Raw genomic sequence first — 22047 nt, 5'->3', positions numbered from 1 at the left:
TTCTCACAACTGTACCAAGGAAAGAGGGGCATTGGACAAATTCCTTAGAGCTCTTGTTACCAAACCAAAATGAGGTTTGACTGCCCTCCACCACCAAAAGGCAAACTAGAGGCAGAGGCTAGTAGAAAGGGAAAAGGTTTTTATTTGAATATTGAATGATCTAGGAGAATGGGGAATTCCCCATCTCAAAGCTTATCTCCTCCACAAAACGCAGACAAATCCCAGATGTCCTCAGCAAGGCAAAAACAAAAGGCAGTGCCCAGAATATCTGCTCCATTTTCTTTTAAATATTTTATTTATTTATTTTTAGAGGGAGGAGAAAAAAGGGAGAAAGAGAGAAAGAGAAACATCAATATGTGGTTACACATTTTGCACACCCCCAACTGGGGACCTGACCCACAACACAGAAATATGCCCTGACTGGGAATTGAACCAGTGACCCTTTGGTTCGCAAGCCAGTATTCAATCCACTGAGCCACACCAGCCAGGGCTCCTGCTCCATTTTAAGTACTGTTCTTTGGAGCCTGAGGCAGCTACTAAGTGGGCATCCAGGTAGCATCATTTGTCCCCAGCTGCTGTCCAGCTTCAGGCTCCCTCCTGGAGGCTTCATGTGGAACTGGCACCATCATTGACTATGTGGCTTGTAGGGCTGCAAGGTCCCATGCTCCCAGGCTAGAGACCACACAAAGTCACCTGGAATGCTCCACCAGGTCACAAGAGAAAGAGTCCCTCCTGGAGGCCATGGGTCATGTGACCTTAACATGGCCCATGAAGAGGACAGACCAGTGTTCCATCTGAGTGCAGGTTCCGAGCAGCAAGCCATGAGCAAGAGAGAGGGGTTTTTTTGTTTGTTCTCCTGGGCTTATATTAGTTTTTGGGTGTGGGATGGACCAGGTGCTTTCCCTGGACAACCAACCAATTTCCCAAACCTTCACGTACTTTGGGTGGGTCCAACTCCCATCCAATCTCTTCTTTCCCCTGGCTAGACTGACAGGCCTCTTTGGTCCAGCACCTCCCCCTGCTGCCATTTTAACTTCTGTTGCTCATGTGCCTGCCTTCCCCTGGTCCCATCCGCTATCTGGTACCAAATGGGGGCAGGAGGGCTTTTTCCTCTATCCAATTACCTTGCTAGCCTTGTGCGTGTTCAGTGTAAGAAATTCCTCCTGCCACCATCTTACCCAATGGCAAGGGAGCATGCTCTCCCTTACCCTGGGCAATGTGGCCCCAGCTGCCAGGACATGGCACTGCCCCACCATGGCCCTGGGCAGTCCATGATCTCCCCAAGTGACCCCTCCTGTTTCCCACCCTCAGCCTGCTCCCAGTCATCTGGATAGATGGTCTATTGGTATTATTCTCACTAATACTTTCCACCCTGGGAAAAACAGACCAAAAGATAAGTAAGCAGCCTATGGAAAAACTCATCAGGCCTCAACTTTAAGATCAGTAGACACAGGAAAAGCCCCAGGGGACTATCAGAAATCTGGAAGTATTCCATCATGAAAGAAAGATGCATTGCCAACATGATGAATTAATTTCTGGTACTGGATATTTACTGTTATTTCAGAGGAGAGAGTAAAACCCAAATGACCCAACAAACTCTGCTCCTATCCTTTCTGCCCTCAGTCTCAGAAGAATGAATAGAAAGCAGAATTTTAACTACCCAGTCACTTGGAAACAAGACATACAAGTATCAGGGATGGAAGTCATGGAGAATTCATCCTCACTGTCTCAGAGAGAACTGAAGTTCTAAGAAGAGCTGCTCACATTCAACATAAGCAAGCTAGAATCAGTCTGGAGTGCTACAGAAAAACAAAAAGAGAAACAGATAAAACATGCCAAAGAGGAGCCAGGAACTCAGTCTAAGAGAAAAAATATAAACCAAGCAAAACTTAAAAAAAAAAAAGAAAACTTTCCTTGAGTGTCTGTTCTATGGAAGACTGTGATAAGAACATGAATAAATTAGAGAGAGCTCGAAGATTAGAGGATAAAACAACAGAACTCCAAAACATGAAGTAAGAATGGTGAAAGCTATTGTAGTGGTTTTGCATTTCACTATATGACACTCAACATTGCTTAGAATTTGTTTATCTTTACCACTGTTAAGGAAATAGCATTCTATTTCTTTTTGTTGTTGTTCTGATTTGTTTTATTTTATTTTATTTTTCAATTACAGTTTACATTCAATATTATTTTCTATTAGTTTCAGGTATGCATAGTGATTAAATAATCATATGCTTTACAAAGTGTTCCCCCAATATTTCCAGTGCCTACCTGGCACCATGAATAGTTATTATATGCTGTACTTCACATCTTATGACTATTTTATAACTACTGTTCTATTTCTAATTCACAAAATAATTTCATAACAAGTGGTTGCACATGGATTCAACATATCTCAACTAGCATAAACAAGCTATTTTGCAAGTTCCTTTCATTTCTTACATTACACTTACAAAGAACCTCAGTGCAGTCCTCAGAACTTGCCCACATGAATGATGAGTGAGACATTTCATCATATTTCCTTTTAACAACCAGACTTTACCTCATATAGCAAATTTAATAACTTATTTTACAAAGGCAAGATTTCCCACTACTAGTATTTACAGGGTTGCTGACATTAGGGCTACAGGTTATATAAATACCTTATCCCCCAAATGTCTTGAAACTATGAAGAAGAAAGGAACAGTGAGATTGTGGTTTCATTTTTTATACAAGCCTGAGCTTTGGAGTCAGGCACATCTGACTATGAATTCTTGCTCTACAACTTATTAGTTGTGGCTTTGGGCCACAACTTAGCTTCTCTAAGCACCAGTTTCTTGTCTGATGATAGGATCTATGATATTTAATTTATAGGGTGTCACATGGACTAAATAAAAGAATATATTCTAAGCAAATATTTCAAAATGATGGTTTATATTATTAGTGCCATTATTATTTTTTAATCCTCACCTGAAGATATGGTTACTGATTTTAAAGAGAGAGGAAGGAAAAGGGAGAGAAAAAGAGAGAGAGAAATATCAATGTGAGAAAGAAACATCTATCAGTTGTCTCCGATATGTGCCCTAAACAGGGATTGAACCAGCAACCTAAGTATTTGCCCTGATGGGAATTGAACCTGTAAACTTTTGGCATATGGTATGATACTCTAACTAAGTAAGTCACCTGACCAGGGCACTATTGTTTTTTAATTAGTATATGCCTGGTACATAATATAGTCAATAAATATTTACTGAATGAATTAATGATCTCTATGAAGAATTCAAAAATGAAAAAGAAAGTTCTGCCCACAAGGTATTTCCAAGCTAGGAATTTGGTTGCTAATAAAATAAATAGAAACAAAACTAGAGTTCTAGGTTTGATTTCATGGGGACTAAAAACTTAATTTCATTACCCCATTACCAAGTATTCTCTATAATTAGACCTCAGTCTGTTCCCTGGGCACTGCCACAGACTAATTCTTAACCCACTGTATTCTTTAGATGTGAGTAATAGAAATCAACTCAAGGCAGCTTAAGTTAAAAGTGGAAATGGTACAAAAATGTAGGAACTGATATCTCATGAGACCCATGGGCAGGAATACAGCTAAGTGTTAATGACTGGAACTGAAAAGTGGAAAGCTTCTGAGAACCAGAGTTCATTCTCTCTCTCTCTCTCTCTCTCTCTCTCTCTCTCTCTCTCTCTCTCTCTCTCTCTCTCTCTCTCTCTTCTCCCTCCCTCCCTCTACTCCCTCCCTCCCCCCTCTATCTCTCTAAATTTGGAGATAAATATTTCTGCTTTGACCCCTGTGGGTACGGCCATGCCTACTGCTTTCGTCTTTGCACTGCACATGATATATTTTTATCATTTCCTCCAGGCACAGGAAAAATCAAGGCTGAAGTGACAATCAAGACCTTATTTGGCCCCAGCCCCCTTTGGTCAAGAAGTTTTGGGTAACCTCCAGGTTCTTTTTTCAACAGTGAAACAATGGTTTATTCCATTTTTGGACTTATTTTCCTGGACTTCAATCAATTTCAGGGCATATTTTATGCCCTCGTGTGAAACTTACTATTATTCCTTAATCCTTCCTCTTCTTTTTCCCTCTGGGAGCACTACAGAACATGAAATGTTCAGTACCAGCCAAGACGAAGTAAGTTAACTATAGTCCACCTTTTCTACTTACTACAACCAAAAACTGGGTAAAAGGGGAAAAAAAAAACCTCACCCCAAATACATAAAATGTCTGTAAAGTGAACAACAGCAGGTAGATCGAGGACTAAAGTCAAAACTTGAATAACAAACCATAGCCTGAGTGAGATTTATGGAGTTTTTTTCTTTTTTGTCTCATGGAACTGACCTGAAGGCAGGTCAAGTCCTGGAATTGTCTATGAGGCACCATTGAAAAATGCCAGAAGAAATCACCTCTCGGTTATCAGAATAAAAGGAAAGGCAACCCCTGCGTGACAGAGAGCATAAGAGATATTATTTTACATGCTTTATTTTCTCTTTTCTCTTAGCTCTGACCCGACACCAGCCCCAGCCACTAAGCTGCATTATCACAGCAGCAGAGGCAACATGGGATCTAAAATTTTCCAAGAAAATCCATCTCTCTATGTAAAGGGGGCTGTGCTGATCAAAGAATGTGAGCTACTCTTTGTTACTTTTTTTCCTTCTATTTTCTTGCTGCTTTATTCCCAAAGGCAACCCCTTTCACACAAAACAGGAGAATAGTTCAGGAAACTAAAACTCAGAAAGAACACTAGCTTTTTAGCCATAAGAACAGGATAGGGAGGCTCCCTGGGGGATGGGGACTGTATGGAAATGTCAGATACATAGAGCTGGAAAAGTACATCTTTTTATTTTAAATGGGGCTCTACATAAAGTCCCAGACTGAATGCCCATAGGTACACAAGTACAGCAAAAGCTTCAAACACTGAACAACCAAAGTCCCAGACTGAACAAATGCTTGAAAACTGAATCAACATTGGAATCACAGAAGGTGAGATGCAACTTGTACTCTGAACCTAAGCCACCTAATACCTGCTAACACAAGCAAATAAGAAATACAACGTCCTCTAGAGGATTTTAACAGAGCCTAGAATCTCATAACATAATGTTCAAAATATTCTGAATACAATCCAAAATTACTTAATGCACAAAGAACCAGGAAAGTCTGACCAATACTCAGGAGAAAAGTAAGAGATGCCAACCTCAATATTACTCCAATTGGAATTGCTAGACACAGAATTTAAAACAGCTATTATAAACATGAGGTGAAGATGAACATTCTTGAAATAAATGGAAGGATAAAGTTCTCAGCAGAAAAAAATAATTGTTAAAGTATAAGTTAAATGGAAATTTTTAAACTGTAAAATGCAATATATAAAATTAAAAATTCATCACATGAGCTCAACAGCAGAACGGGAATGACAGGAAAGAGAACTTCAAGATAGATCAATAGAAATTACACAAGAAGAAAAAAAACAGAAAGAAAAAAATTAACACAACCTTAGGGGCTTGTCGATTTAACATTCAGATTATTGAAATCTCCAGAGAAGAAAAGAAAGAGATTGATTCAAAAAATATATTTGAAGAAATATCAGAAAACATTCCAAATTTGGTGGAAGACATCTGTTTAACAGATTCAGGAAACTCAATAAATCTCAATCAGCCCTGGCTAGTGTGGCTCAGTGAACTTAGTGCAAGACTGAGAACTGAAGGGTTGCTGATTCAATTCCCATCAGGGCACAGGCCTTGGTTGCAGGCCAGGTCCCAACTTGGTGGCACGTGAGAGTCAACCACACATTGTTGTTTTTCTCCCTCTCTTTCTCCCTCTCTACCCCTTTCTCTAAAAACAAATGAATAAAATCTTAAAAAAAACAAAAAAATCCCAATCAGGTTATGCTCAAAAAAATCATAGCCAGACATATAATAATCAAACTGTTGAAAACCATAGGTAAAGAAAACATCTTAAAAGCAGCTGGAAGAAAAATAAATTACACATAAAGGAAATTATGACTTCAGACTTCTTATTAGAAACTATGGAGCCCAGAAGACAGTGAAACAATATCTCCAAAGTGCAGGGAAATAAATAAATAAATAAATACATAAATCCATAAATAAAAGGAAAGAACTGCCCACTCAGAATTCTATATCCAGCAAAAAATATCCTTCAGAAACACAGGCAAGATAAAAACATTCTCAGAGGAAAGGAAACTAAGAGAGTGAATCACCAGCAAACTTCTTTAAAAAAGAAATGCTAAAGAAAGTTTTTCAGGATGAGGGGACACTATACCAGAGGAAAATATAGAACTTAAAGAATGAGGAAACAACAACAACAACAACGAAAATGATGACTATCTGAATAAAGAGTATTTTTTATTCTTAAGTTCTTTAAAATATGTATGACTGTTGACATACAAAATTATAACATTGTTTGTAATGTTTCAACATATCTAAATGTAATATATATGACAACCATAATATAAAAGGAGTAGGATAAAAAGCTTATGTGGTTATAGGCATCTATAATTCATTTGAAGTGATAAAATATTAGTTCTATGTATACTGTGAAAAGTTAGGTATATGTACTATTATTCTTAGAGCAACTACTAAAAAACACATCAAAGACATGCAGTCAAAAAGCTAACAAGTAAATCAAGATGAAATACTGTGAAATATTCAAATAATCTAAAAGAAGCCAAAAAAAAGAATGAAAACACAGGGGGGTAAATAGAAAACAAATAAAGCAATATGTTTAAATCCAACCATAGCAACAATTATATTAAATATAAACTATTTAAGCACCAATTAAAAGAAAAAGACTTTTAGACTGGATAAAAAACAAGACCCAATCAAATGCAGTCTCTAAGAAAATGTGTCTTAAATATAATAATATAGCCCTGGCTGTGTGGTTCAGCGGACTGAGTGCTGGCCTGAGAACTAAAAGGCAGCCCGTTAAATTCCCTGTTAGGGCACATGCCTGGCTTTCAAGTCAGGTCCCCAACTGGGAGCATGTGAGAGGCAACCAATCAATGTTTTTCTCTTTTTTTTCTCTTCCTTTTCTCTCCTTTCCCCTCCTTCTGAAAAATAAACAAAAATCTTTAAATATATATATTTAAAGTAATATGATAGTGGATATGGACAACAATATTGTGATTGCTGAGAGGAGGGGAGTATAAGGGGACTAATTGGTAATGGAAAAAATACAATAAGGATAAAATTAACAAAAGTAACATGATAGAAAAACACACACCATGCAAACAATAATCAAGAAAGCTAGAGACTTCCAGCCAAGATGGAGGTGTAGACAGACATGCTGTGTCTCCCTCCACAACTAAGAAGGAATACAACTACCTCAAAACTAGGAACAACCAGAAGCTCCAGAAAAATCAAAGTGCATGGAAGTCCAGCAAACAAAGATGTAAAGAAGAAATACAAATACTCATCTAGACAGCGCCACAATGTGGTGAAACAAGTCACCTGTTACTGACAAATCCCTAAGGCTCTGCCCCTTACAACATAGTAGGAGCAACAGCTCTCCCTGGGACACAGAAACAAACACAGGAGACTTCCAGCCAAGATGGAGGCCTAGACTGACACGCTTCGTCTCCCTCCACGACTAAGAAGGAATACACCTACCGCAAAACCAGAAATAACCAGAAGTACCAGAAAATAAATGGAAGTCCAAAGTATGAAGTTATAAAGAAGTGGTGCTCATCTGGACGGGTTGGAGGAGCAAAGCTGGGGAGGAGAATTCAGGCTGGGCTGTCCGCGTCAGCAGCAGCAACAGAGGCAGAACAGCAGTAAGCACAGACACTCGTATTTAGGGGAGGCAAGAAGTGCCTGGGGAGCACCCCCAGCTGCAGACCATACTCGTCACCTTGCGATTCCGAAGCCAGGGAAGGCAGACCTCCATTGCCTTGGACAGTGAGGCCCAGAGGGAGTGGGGATGAAGGAGGAGACTCCTGGTCTCTCAGCAGAGACTGAACGGCAGGAATCCATCTTGGACCCCCACCCCTGCAGAAAATGCCACAGTGTGGTGAGAACAGTTGCCCAGTTGTGACTAGTGCACCAGGCTCTGCCCTCTATAGCGTAGGTGGTGTGACAGCCCTGCCCAGGAAGCAAAGGTACACACAAAATGGTCAGGATGGCACAGATCATGATAGAGATCCTGGTGACGCAGCTGACCAGACAGCAAATATCTAATCTAATGAAGGAGCAGATAGCAAACCTTTCTGAAACTCAGTTCAGAGCTTCAGTTATAAAAATGCTTACAGACCTAACAGCAGATCATAAACAAGACGGGGAAGGAATGAAGGCTAGTCTTGCTGAAATGAATGAAAACACATACAAAACTAGTGATGAGGGAAAGAAAACCAGGGATCAAATCAACAAATCAGAACATAGGGAAGGAACAAACAGTCAAGCAGTGCAGAAAGAGCAAATGAGAAGTGAGGAAAATGAGGAGAGGCTCAGAAACTTATCAAAGAGCTATAAGTGGGCCAACATCCAAACCATACGGCTGCCAGAAGGTGAAGAAGAAGAACTAGAAATTGAAAAATTATGTGAAAAAATAATGAAGCAGAACTTCCCTGACTTGGGGGAAGGAAATACACTTAATGGTTCCAGGAAGCACAGAGAGTTCCAAAACAACTGGACCCAGGGAGAACCACACCAAGACACATTATAATCAAAATGTCAAAAATTAAAAATAAAGAGAAAATCTTAAAAGCAGCAAGAGAGGGGAAGAGAACTACATACAAAGGGGTCCCAATAAGACTATCAGCTGATTTCTCAAAAGAAACTCTGCAGGCAAGAAGGGACTGGCAAGAAATATTCAAAGCAATGAAAAGCAAAAACCTACAACCACAATTACTCTATCCAGCAAAACTGTCATTCAGAATAGAAGGGCAGAGAAGTGCTTCCAGGACAAAGTAAAACTGAAGGAGTTCATCAGATCCAAACCACTGTTATATGAAATGTTAAAGGGAGTTGTTTAGGAGAAAGAAGATCAAAACTATGAACATTAAAATGAAAACTGTATCACAACAACCAACAACAGAAGCTAGGGAATTGAAACAAAGGCAAACTAAGTGGCAACGAGAATGGGAAAAGAATTATAGGTATGGGGAACTTTTTGAGGGGAAGTCAGTGGGGAGGGGAAAGGGGGGAAAGGGAGGGAGATGGTACAGGTATTAAGAAGCATAGTAGGAGGGAGTGGAGTAGATAGGAAGATGTTGAGAAGAACTATATGCACAACCAATGAGCATGGACTAAGGGGCGGAGACAACTGGAGGGAGGGGGGTCACTGGGTGGAGGGGAACAAAGGAAAAGAAATTGGAACAACTGTAATAGAATAAACAATTAAGCATTTTTTTTTTTTAAAGAAGAAAGCTAGAGCATCTGTGGTAATTTCAGACAGATTTTAGAGTAAGGATAACTACCAGAGATAAAAACAAACATTATATAATGACAAAGGGTAAATTCACCAAGAATATGCAATACTAAATGTATATGTACCTAATAAGACAGTTCCAAGATACAAGAAAACAAAAGCTGACAGAACTGAAGAGAAATGGAAAAATCCACAATTACACTTCAACATCATGGGACCATTAATCCAAAAATCATGGCCACAGTTTCTCAGGAGGTGACCCTCTCCGTTTCCACAAAGCAATGATCCTCCGCCAGAGGGTTCGGAAGGAATGTGATATTGTGTTCAGTGCTGTGAGGATCCCATCCTAGCCATATGCAGAACTGTGAGCATGGTCAGACATTAGCTATTTGATAAAATTTTAGAGAAAATCAGTAGCAATTTTCCAGCAATGTCTCTCTGAGAAACTTGAGAAAACTCAAACATAACATAAACAGTTTGTTGTGAGCAAATGTTGTTTTCACATTCATCCTCTTTACTCCCACTTTGGTAACTGTATCCAGATTTTGCTGTAGGGAAAATACGCCTTCCTCAGATTGAGCCATAATCAACTGAAGTCAATAAGTACAGGTTATCCTCCTGACTCCAGTGATTGGTCAGAGCTGGACATACACCCCAGTCAGAACCAATGAGATGCAAGGACATACTTGCTGGGGCTTCCAGTAGAGAAAACTTCTCTCACCTTGGGAACTACCAGAAAAGAGAATGTCCCTTTGGCTAGATGATGTGGTGAGAGGGTATGACAGCTGACAGGCTGCAGTCTTTTTGGCATCATGAAGAATAGCCTAGAACTATGCTGTGTAGAGTCTGAGTATAAAGCCTACAGTGTTGATGACAGAGTGGAAGGACAGACAGAAAAGAGACTTTAATTATATCATTTGAGTCTCTGGTTGGCAGAACAGCTCTGGTATTTTCTGTTATGCAAGGAACTTTTTTTTGCTTGTTAGAGTTGGGTTTTCTGTCATTCACAACATAGAGTCCTGACAAACACAAGGTTTACCCTTCATCCCTCTCTAAACCCCGTGTCTTTCTCCAAAAATGAAAACAAAAGTCATGTGATGCAAGTGATTCTACTTTTAATGCTGGACAGTATCTTTACTTGTAGAAAACAATGATACAAAATTATTTTAAAATACAAAGTTTTATATGTAAAATAATAATTGCTTAATGAATAGTAATGCATACATAAGAGGGAATCATTAAGAATTTAAAACTGTAAGCAAAAAGAATAGGTTTTTCATTTCTAAATTTATACAGAATACTATTAGCTCTGCTTTTGCTAAAACATTTGAAGAGCATTAGTCAACTTATTGTCTCCTGAGAGGATGTTTACCACTTTCAACTACTTGTGGTTCTTTTTTTCTTTTTGAGGAATACTTTGTAATTAAAATTGTATATATTTAAGGTATACAATTTTATTGAATTGATATAGATGTATATTGTGAAATAATCACCACAATCAAGCTAATTATCATGTCACCTCAAGCAGTTATTATTCTTTTTCTTTCTTTTTTTTATAATTCTTAAAGAACAAGGATAGATTCAGAAAGCCCAGATCTTCCCACACTCAGTTGGTACTCAAGATAAGAATGGTTTTCAAATTCCTTCATGGGTTTTGCATTGCAGGCTCAAGCTACCTCCTTGAGGAAAAGGTTCTTTAAGTGTTCTGGAAAGCACGGTCATTCCTAACCTCAGTGAAAATTATTCAAACTGTACAGTAGAACAAGGATTAGATGCCTAACTCAGGGAGTTTCTAAAATGACAATGTTTTTGTAGATAAAGATTAGTTATACAACATGAACAGACTGAAATGAAGTTAATTCTAGGTAGGTGTGAGACTCAAGAAATTGGTCTTCATGTGGCATTGATCAAGGACCTGCAAGGGGACACGTTTCCTATGGAGGAAACATAGTCCTTCTGCAAGTTGTCTTTGCCTTAGGGAAGATGTCTTCCATGCCCAGGTCTCTCATTCAAAATAACACCTGAAGAAGCACAGGGGCGCAGTAAGTGAGGAAGGCTTACACAACTTCCAGAGGAGTTTCCTAAGCAGATGGCTTTGGGGACCAGGGAAGATTTCAACATGTGGAAATGGAGGTCACTTTCTGGGTTACAGAGAAGAGCATGAGGAAAGAGAATTGCAGGGGGGCATTGAATGGTTGGAAATGGAACTTGGTCATCTGGTTCTAGAACCATCTGCTCTGAGAGAGCTCTACTGGGAAAAGCCTTAACTCCTGATTCAGACCAATTCAGAGGCCCTCAGATGATATGGATGAGAGATTCCACTCCCAAACAACATTCCAAAGAGGCCAAGAACCCCTAAAAAAGGACACAGTATAATAGAAAAGGTTCATAGCCCAGAGTGTGACTTCTATCTAGCTCCACCACTAAATACCTGTGTGACTGTAGGCATTCACTTAACTCTCTGAGCCTCAGGACCCCAAGTGTAAAAAGGGGAGAGTAAGGTATTTTCTGTGTACCTCACAGGATTGGCATGAACATGAGGAGAAATGGTGGGCACAGAATAGTACTGTGAAATACTTTTTTGTAATCAGTTATCTTGTCATGTATAGAAGCTCTCCAGTAAATGCTATTATCCTTCAACTGCCGCTATGGAGCAGATCCTTGAGGCAAGGGAACATATCATCTTTATGATGGAGAACAGGGTATATGATTTTTTTAAGTACTTGATAAATGAATGAGTAAATAAATGAATAATGTTCAGAATTCTCTGACTAAATAATAACATCAGTCTCCTAACTAAACCAAAAACCTGTGGACTGTTCTTTGACTTCTGGGGGTTTTTTGCTCAGGGGAGTCTCTGGGTGAGTGGTCATCATGTGGTGTCATGATAGAGAAGGAAGCCTGTGAAGGTAGAGTCATTGACATTATCTGCATAGAGCCCATTATGCTCCCCATCCCCATACACCTGGAGCCAGACTTGGTCACCCGTCTCCAGATGCAGGAGCACAGAGCCAGAGGCTTGGTCCAAGTCCTTGTCCTGGTATTGGTCAAAGGTGAAGAGCACAGCCTTGTCGTTCTTGTAGAGGCTGACCTTCACATCCTTAAGGTAGACTGTAATGTGGTAGGTGAAGTAGTAGAGCCCAGGAATGTTGCAGTGGAATTTGCCAGTGGTGCCATCATAGTGGTTTTGCTGATTGTAGAAGATTTTGGTAAAGCGAATGGGAACACTGGGGACCGTGACTCGAGTCTCCAATCCCACGCTGAATGCTGAGCGGTATACATAGGCACTTTCTCCAGGTTCTCCTTTCCTGCCTGGGACTCCTGGAAAGCCTCGGGGACCTTCATTCCCAGTCAAGCCAATTTTACCAGCATCACCCTTAGGACCAACAAGACCTAAGGAATGAGAAGACCTCAGTGACCACAAGAGACAGAACTCTTACCTAAGTTGACTCCAACCTAAAACACTGTCTTGATAGCCCCTATAACACAACTTGCTTCACTTACAGAGCAAAGAACCAATAGGAGTTCCTAAAGAGGAGAGTTATACCTCCTCTTTCCACATCACCCCAGTAGGCACCCATAAATTCTTTCCAAACTTATGTCCTGTAAGTCTGCATCATCAACCCTCCACCTGTCAACTCCTTATATGCTGGTTCTACCAACCATATCTTTGCTCTTCTATACCATTTGTGTAGGATGCCTTCCCTCCTTTATTCTAACCACTCATCTTTCAAGACCTAGCTTAAGACCTTCCATCTTCTAAAAGCCTTCATTGTTAATCCAAGTGTGCATCGAAGGCATATTTTCCTCTGTTACATACTTTGGCATTTGTCCACATTCAATTTGGCATGTTTGGAGTAGACTTCCTTATAGTAACTTCTTACAGAGTCTTGTGCATGATCTTCTTACAAGACCAAGAGTTTTCCAGGAAGTGTACATTAAGTGTGGTTGAATGCCACTGGATGGAATGGGAATATTAAGGAGGAATGAATAAAAATAGAAATAGAAACTTGTTGGGAATAGAGATGAATGGATGAAGGTGGGGATGGAAAAGGGTACAGGGAAGGAGGTGTGGGTAGAGCAGAGTCAAGGATACTTGATTTTATAGGTACCACTTATTCTCACCACTGGAAGGCCAACCCAAAACCCACTTTATGTTGCTGATGAGTCACATAAAAAGCTTTGCTTCATCCCTGTGTCTAGGCCTTGTATAGTTCTAGAAGCCTTCCTCTACGCAGGAGAAGTCTGATGGAGAAAACCAAAAAAAATTATTCTTACCTGCATCTCCTTTCTCACCCTTCTCACCAGGGGTGCCATCTCTGCCATCACGACCTGGGGTCCCATTGTGCCCAGGATGCCCTGGGATGCCCGCCATCCAACCAGTGCAGACCCCCTTGGGCAGGGCAGGCTCTTCGGTCATTGTATCCTGACCATGACTGGGCAGGACTAGCACCAGCAGAACAGCTTGTAGCAACAGCATCCTGAGTCCTGGAATCAGAGCAGCCATGAGAGAACAGACCCCACACAGCACACGCATTAGGACCTAAGCCAGACTCCCACCATCTCAGCTGAGTTCACTTCTAAGACCTGCTTTTCCAATACCCACCAAGTCTTCCAGGAAGACTTCTGTTTCAACTCACCTTGATCTCTGCCCTGACATTTGCAATATTTAGCATATTCCTTATATGCAGTCTCCTTTCCTCAACAGGATTCTGAGTTCAGTTATGGCACAACAACACTCCTCCAATTTACTAATATCAGAGCACAGGACCAGGCACAGGGAAATATCCAAGAGTCAACTTGTCAGGAATCTTTTCCTGGAGTTTTCCAAGAATGTTGACTCATATTATTCCATTAAATTCTAGCCAACTCTTCTCTTTCAGCTCCTTTCATTTTCTTCTTCACTTACCTTTCCTTTCCTTTTTATACCTGTTTTTCTTCCTTTTTCTCCCATTCTCTTTTTTCATCTTCCCTTTCTCCTGGGTGATGTTAGGCCATTTGATATATTATGCACAAGCACCTACACATACATGCACACATGTATACATACACATATGTATGCACATGCACAATGCACACACACAGCTTTGCCTTGGGTTAGTCAGGCAACCAGAGACACATTTTCCTAGGTGAATATCCACTGACCATTTGCTTGGGCTACCCTTAGTTGCACCTCTTCACATGCCTGATCCTTTTGCAACCTTCAGGACACAGTCTAGATGGCATCCCTCTGGAGCCCCTCCTGGTTCTCTCTTGCCCAACTGGGTTGGTTGTTTCTCCTCTATGCTCCCCAGTGCCCTCACTTACCTCCAGCACCTCATTTCTCGCACTGTGCTGTAATTCCTAATTAGTCTGCCCATTTCCTCCGTTCAACCACAGGTGTCAGGGGAGGGAATGAGGAAAAAAGGGAAGGAAGGAGAAAAGAAGAAAAAAGAGGGAGAGAGGGTGGAGTATATTTGAAATAGGTCTTATGGGAGCCCAAGCAAAAGGCTCGAGTGGCACAGATGGCCAAGGGCCCTCTGTTTCAGAATGGTCCTTCAGTAGCCTCCTCACAGAAGATGGTCCTTTACATGTCCAGGGACTCTGATACCTTCCTAGCTCCTGCCTCTGATATTGGGGTGACCTCAGCCCCCACATCAGAATGCCAGAGTCTTAGTCTCCCCGTACTTAAATTACACCAGATCATTGAAAGCACCCAAAAGAGGCAAATAAGTCCTAGGACCTTGGATCATAGGCATTGCTAAGATCCTCTGTTGACTTTAAAATGTGGTTAATCCCAAAAACATGATTCTAAACAAAACACAGTCCATGCATATTTTATTTACTGTAAGCACTCACTATTTTTCATCAGTTTGCTTATCTCTTATACATTACATGAATTCTCCAGAATTGGGTTTGGCTTCAGGAGACAGCTCCTCTGTGAAGGATGCAGGAAAGATCCTGATTGGCAACCTTACCTTCAAAGATGTACATGGTGCCTGGAATCCACTCCTATGCCCCATAACCTGGGGCTCTATGTGACAAAACCACCTCTTCTTTCACATACATACTTACCTTTCACACATGTGTGTATTCATTAAAACTAGTAATATAAACATGTGTCAAAGCTATGGAAACCAAAATAATCCTCAATCGCAGAATTTCTCTTTTTATTTTTAAACATAGTGGAAACATATTTTAACATGGATTATTTTATTTCCCTTGTTTTTACCTTGTCTTCTAGTTTTTACAATCATCATTTTAAATGTGTGTGTGCTAGTTCATCAAATGGATACAGCCAAAATATACATAACTATTTCTGTTTTGTTGAATTTTGACTCTTTTCCATTTTAAAATATTATTTAAAATCTGTAACAAATATCCTTAGGCATATAGCTTATCTTCCAATTATTATTCTGTTATAACATATCTCCAGAAGTAAAATTACTGGACCAAAAGGCATGAACATTTTTAAGGCTCTTGATGTATTTCCCCAAACTCCAGTTTGTTATTGTTACCCAGTAAGTAGTATGTCAGTATATGTATAAAAGAGCCTATCTTTTGGATATCATCATGAAAAACATTTTTTGTTGTTGTTAGTTGAATGAACAAAAGACATGATTCTTGCTACTTTGACATTAGTAAACTGTACATTAAATTAAAGGCCTGTTTTCTAATTTAAAATAATTTCCTTATTCATGATGCCTCTGTTAGTGTTTTTTGTCACTTGCATAATTAGGGACACAAATGTGCTTTTTGAATTAATTTGTGTGAATTCTTTATACCAACCAACACTTTGTCACATATGCTACGATTATTCCCAAGGATGTTTATTGATTTTAGAGAGTGAGGAACGGAGAGAGAGAAGGAGAGAAGCATTGCTGTGAGAGGGAAACACCCATCTGTCACCTCCTGTATATGTCCTGACCAGGAATAGAACCCGCAACCTTTTTGGTGGCTCCAACCAACTGAGCCACCCAGCCAGGGCTAAAGACATCTTTAAATTAATCCTTTTAGTGATCTGGTGCATCACTTATCAAATATCAAGTTCAAATATAATCTTACAAGTAAAGTGAGAATTGACAATGAGATGGGCGGATGGAGAGGAGGACACAGAGAAAGAGGCAACATAGCAAAAAGTGCTGAAAGGCACAGATGCTGCCTCTTGGCGGCCGGCCGGCCGTGAGCCTCTCTAATCAAGGCTCACTCTTGAGCTCTACATGTACTTTTGTCGCCCTCTACTGTATATGGAGGGCTCAGGAGAGTGTTCTCAGTGAAGAGGTGACTTGAATGAGAAGCCGAGAAGAGACCAGCCAAACCCTTTACGTATTTAGGAAGAATACTTGTTCTGAGATTTTAAAGACTTCATATGTCTTTAAACTTTCCCACTATTTGTCACTTCCATTCTTTCTTCTTGTGGGGTTTGCACTAAAACTCCTGACAAGACCTCTGAGAGGCTCTGTACTTGTTTTCTCCGGAAGTTAGGAGGGTAGAATCTATGAGGCTGTGTTTTTTCCCCCACAGACAAACATGAGGAGAGAATCCAGAACATGAGAACTGGTGGAGGCAGCTATGGAGTGCCCCAAAGGTCACAGGCAATGGAGGGCTTACTCCAAAACTGCTATAGGAAGTGCATTCTCGCAGCACAGGAGACAGCATTCTGTCTCAACACTTCAGTGTGATGGACAGACTTTTCCACCAATGGGACAACGGGGTTCCATGACAGTGGCATGGGATAGAGGTACTGAAAGGAGAGTGGAGGGAAGATGGGTACATGATCCTAAGAAGTCTCTGAAGCTAAGAACAGATTCTGATTGAAGAACAAGATTGTCTTCTAACCTAGTTCTGGGTGGAAAAATCAATAATTGATAACAATTGACAGTCAATACAGAGGTGCCTAAGTTTCAAAAAATTATTCTAAAATTTTTGTTTAGATATAGTAGTTGTTACACTTAGATTTTGAAAACCTCTTTCAATAGGGGAAAATTATTAAATGAAACTGTGTGATGTAAAACTAAACTGTGCATGTAGAGAAACCTTTAAAAAATTTTTTCTTTTGTCAATTCTAGAGAGAGGGGAAGGAAAGGAGAAAGAGAGGAAGAGAAACATTGATGTGAGAGAGAAACACCAATTTGTTGCTTCTTGCATGTGTCCCAAGCTGGGGACTGAACCTGCAACCCAGGCATGTGCCCTGATTGGGAATCAAGCTGGCTGCCTTTTGGTTTGTGGAACGACACCCAACCAACTGAGCCACACCAGCCAGAGCATAAAGAAACCTTTCACTTTCCATTTATTTGCTATTATAGTCTTCTCAAAGATATGAGCAGTTATATGGATGGGATAAAATAACATTGGGCCATTGTGAATTGAGATGGAATAACCATTTCATTTCTTCTGCATGCATAGTCAAGACATTGCTTCCATGTCCAAATGGCCTTATATAAGCAGAATTTAATCAAAGTGCTTATAATGAATTTCTATGTAGACATATTTTATAAAAGTATTGATTTAAGAATTTTACTATTTAATAGCACTAAGGTTCATTACATCTGCATAAATTACCTTATGTGGAGCAAATGACTTTGTGTGTGATAAGATGGAATGATGCTTTTTGTGGGGTGAAGAGAGTTTTAGAGTCAAAAATCTGTGGTTCCAGGTGGGGGTGCTTTAGAAGCAGCCCTTACCATCTACTCCCAAAACTACACAATCAGCATGGGGTCTCAAGAACAGCTTGCTGTTGCACACTTTGCACAATCTCTTCTTGTCATTTCTATTACACTGGCAGTTAATGCTGCCCAAGACTCGAATGATCTGGTTGCAAAGTGAAGGGCTTTTCATAATGAGGCTCAAGTTAAGCCAGAACATTAAAATCTAAAATGGATTGGTCTTGATCTGGTCAATGGTAAACCCTGAAATAACAAAAAAGCAGGGGTGTCTGAACCAATCATAGTTAAAGTTAAAAGCTTACAATTTGCAACAGAAGCTGCAATTACCACTTTTTGAACTGATGACTTTATTAAATTACATATAGAAGGCAAATATGATAAGCATGGAGGTTATGAAGATGCTGTTCACTCAGGAGTCCTGGATGACTGATCTCTCTTTTATTTATAATGTTGTAAGATGCAGTTATCTTATACCTGTGTATTATACATGAAAGTACAATAAGATGTCAAAAAAAGAGAAACCTTTTACATGGATCATGAAGCTCAATGCCAAGTTTCACTTACAATTTTTTCTTCTGTAAAAAGTCCTTACCTCAATTAATATCTCATTTAATTTTCATACCCATTGTGAGAAATAACCTGAGGCAGAAATAGGGAGCATGTGCTTCATGATTTGTTTGGGTGAGAATAATTTGTTCTTACCTGTAACATGTTTCAGTCATATATAGTTGGAAGATTATGTGGTATAATCCATGTAATGTACTTACAACAGTGCCTAGCACATGTCAGTGTTCAATAAATGATAGCTCTGATTATATCCATTTTAGAGATGAGGAAAGTGAGCTTCAAGGAGGTTAAGTGACTTGTCCAAGCTCGAAGAACTTCACATAGAGGAGCTGGAAATCAAATTCTGGTTTTCCAAAGCCCAATAATGGGCTCTTAGGCACAGCCCACAGGAGGAAAACAGCATCAGGATCATACATCTGCCTTTTACTACTCCACTCCATAGGAAAGGACACAGACAATAGTGTGAACAAATCTCCAGATCATGATGCAAGTGACCTGGCTCCAAGTCTAGGCTCCACCATTAACTCACTGGGTCACTTACCTGCCCCCACCCCACCTTTTGGACATAATGCTCTTTGCTTGCAAATGTGATTATTAATGATACTAACCTTTATCTAGTTTATTTCACATTATTATTGTACAAACCAATTGACTAAAAGTGTAAAAAAGTATTTTATAAATTCACAGATGGTTCCACATATATAAGTGAAGAGCAGGGAAGCAAAAACATATTTACGGACCACCTGTATGGATCACCTCTTTAATCTTATTTCATCCCCACAACTCCAAAAGGTAGGACTCAATTCCCATAAGAGAAATCTGAGAAAAAGAGAAATTTGGTTAACAAGTGAAAGTGTGCCGAGGTGCCTATTCGAAGGCTGACTCCTTTCTACTGCACTGGATTTCATGGTGCACCAGGTACAGGATCTGTCTGTTTTTAAAATTATACAAAGGGACGATCATGACGTCCTTTGGATCCTCAAGGGCCATATTATGAGATCATTTTCATATGTTACAATGTATGAGAAATTCCACTTTGACCCACTGGAATTTCAGTAACAGCAGAATCTTGTGAAATACAAGGATGAGGTCTCCTTTGGGACTGGCATGGGACAGAGCAGTATGGGGGGAAGAAGTCATATGGTGCCAACTCTTCCAGCAGGAAAGGGCATTAAAGCACAGTTCACAAAGTCCCTGGCAGACAAAAGAGAACCCAGAAACCAGTTCACCTCTGCCCTGCTTTTACAAATGGTAGGCTAAGGGGAAAAAAAGGGATGCATTTATTAGATGCCCCTAGAAGCTAGCTCCCACACTAAGAGCTTTTACACATTATTGTACTATTTATTAGTTATTTTAATCTCTACAAGAATTCCATGAAGCAATGAAAATAAGCCCAACTTTAGAAATGAGGAAACTGAGAGATTAAGGATATGATCCCTGTGAGATCCCCATCTGGCTTTCAAACCAGTGAACTTTCCATCACAGTACACTGCCTCTAAAAAGGTTTCTCAGACTCAGCTGCTTAATCAGCTAAATGAGGTCATGTAAGATGAGGACCATGAGAACACGTTGAAATTGGAAAGAGTACTTTGGATTATAAATTGCATGAGGCACTTTCAAATCTTATTTCATTTAATCCTGCCCATAGCCCAGCTTTTGACTCCACCGTATAGAAAAACTTGAGACTCAAAAAGACCAAGATGCTGGCTTAAAATCATACAACTCTTGGTTGGAATTATATCAGCTTGCTATTTTTAAAGGTCAAAAATGGTAAAATACTGGCCATTTCAATAGCAGAAAACAGAATCAACTCAGCTCTCTCTCTCTCTCTCTCTCTCACACACACACACACACACACGCACGCGCATATTCTCAAAGACGTGGTAAAGCAGAGCATCCCTCCACCACATTTTTAGGATCAGTCTTTCTGCACATGAAGGAATTCCTGATTGAAACCTTCTTGTCTGCAGACCTTCTACCTTCTGACCTCAGCCAAGTACCTGGGGCTGCTGGTCTTTTGGCTTGACTGGAGTAGATGGAAAGTTTGTAAGTTTGTCCCTGTAGCCACCTTAGAAAGGACGAGATGCAAGTCCTGTGTCTTTTTTTGTAAGTCCTCAAGAATTAAGGGAGGGCAGCAACAAGGACTGCCAATTAAGTTGCAGGGCTCCCTTTCTGTTGTTCTGCTTCAACAACCAAGTTGATACCCCTCATGCTCCTTTGGGCATATTCTGCCACTATAAAGGGCTCCCCTGCTCCCCAACCTTGTCAGGAGGAGCCAGCGTTACCCCTAATAAAGGAGTCATCAGAATTGAGGTAGCTGCAACCCTTGCAAGGCTGGATATGAAAGCCAGAACCTTCCCAGACCAGGGACCCATATCCTGTGACACATGAGGACTGTCCTGATCTCTAAAATGCCTCCTACCCTGACCTCTGCGTCTACAGCTGAAAACAACCAGGATGCCTCAAGTACTGTGATCACTGGAGCAAGCAGAATTGAGCTTGACAAAGGCCAGGCAGGTCTAGTCATTTTTGTCAGAAAAATGTCTTCTAAAAAATATGCCACACCCTTTGCTCACGTTGCCTCATTTGAACCTCTTGATTACCCTGTGAGATATCTCTACCTCTCTGTAAATATTCCCATTTCTATAGATTCCTCAAAATTTATGGGCAATGACCATGTTTCATTCATCTTTGTGTCTCATGAGCCCCACCCAATGTCTGACCTGTAGAATCTGCTCAATAATATTTGCTGAGTAGAATCCCGTGGTAGAGCTGGATTTCAAACTAGCCTGTGGTGGGAGCTCAGACTTTTCCAAAGCTGCCTCTTCCTGTGCTTCTTACCGTGAGAAGTTGATGCCCCTTCTCTTATTATGTAATTGGACTCTATCACTGGACCACCCCTCCCACCTCATTGACCCTAACTGTTTCTCTGGGTTGCATCTGCAACAGACTGAACTGGGCAAAATTCAAGATGGTCCCAACTATTTTGACCAGTGGAATAGACCCTTTACTCTTGGAACTGAGAGAAAATTGAGGAAGCTACCCCGGCCAGAGTTTGGCTGTATTCATCACCATCCTGCCAAAACAGGAGAGTGTGGGTAAACCGCAGCTCTAGGCCCCACTGCATGGCAGCCACCACCACCCCCAGCCTCGAACTTGAATCAAATTGCTCTCACCTTCAGGTGTGGGATAAGACCCACAGACTGCAGTCAGGATGGAAGTGAAGAGGAGACGGTCCAGCCTCAGCAGCCTGGTACTCATGGGGACAGGCAGTCCCTGCCTCAGAGTTGTCCTTTCCCATTGGCCAACCTGGTGAGGGCCAGAGACTAATGGGCGGGCACCTTTCCCCTGGCAGCTCTCCCAAGTTTCTACTCTGGGGAACTGAATCAACCCAGCTTGGGCTTGGGAGGCCAAGTGGAGCTAGAGTCAATCACTCATGTTCCCAGGCCTATAACAGCAGTA

At 40.5% G+C, this 22047-nt stretch overlaps 1 protein-coding gene and 1 non-coding gene across 2 annotated transcripts; one reads left to right on the top strand and one right to left on the bottom strand.

Annotated features, from left to right (window-relative positions):
• Positions 1–10569: 10569 nt before the first annotated feature.
• Positions 10570–21852, bottom strand: ADIPOQ (adiponectin, C1Q and collagen domain containing). Its single transcript, XM_090280245.1, has 3 exons — positions 21762–21852; positions 13652–13861; positions 10570–12766 (listed from the first exon to the last, which is right to left on the bottom strand). Exons 1-3 carry the CDS (start codon positions 21844–21846, stop codon positions 12246–12248), a joined length of 816 nt encoding a protein of 271 aa, XP_090136371.1. The 5' UTR covers positions 21847–21852; the 3' UTR covers positions 10570–12245.
• On the top strand, positions 17635–17769 carry LOC150021050 (small nucleolar RNA SNORA20). The gene has a single exon (XR_016513720.1). It is a non-coding gene; the product is annotated as a small nucleolar RNA SNORA20 (small nucleolar RNA).
• Positions 21853–22047: the final 195 nt, after the last annotated feature.

Source organism: Furipterus horrens, unplaced genomic scaffold (genome assembly GCF_987537825.1).
Source record: "Furipterus horrens unplaced genomic scaffold, mFurHor1.1.pri manual_scaffold_1, whole genome shotgun sequence".
NCBI classification, from domain to species: Eukaryota; Metazoa; Chordata; class Mammalia; order Chiroptera; family Furipteridae; genus Furipterus; species Furipterus horrens.
The sequence above is the reverse complement of the archived record's forward strand: the minus strand, read 5'-3'. Positions and strand labels throughout refer to the sequence as shown.

What these genes read in the sequence shown, in the direction of transcription:
- ADIPOQ (XM_090280245.1), bottom strand. Translation starts at nt 21,846, where the DNA reads ATGAGTACCAGGCTGCTGAGGCTGGACCGTCTCCTCTTCACTTCCATC. An exon ending in GTCTTATCCCACACCTGAAG is followed by an intron (nt 13,862 to 21,761) that starts GTGAGAGCAATT and finishes CTCTGATTCCAG; the next exon opens with GACTCAGGATGCTGTTGCTA. An exon ending in GGGTGAGAAAGGAGATGCAG is followed by an intron (nt 12,767 to 13,651) that starts GTAAGAATAATT and finishes CTCATTCCTTAG; the next exon opens with GTCTTGTTGGTCCTAAGGGT.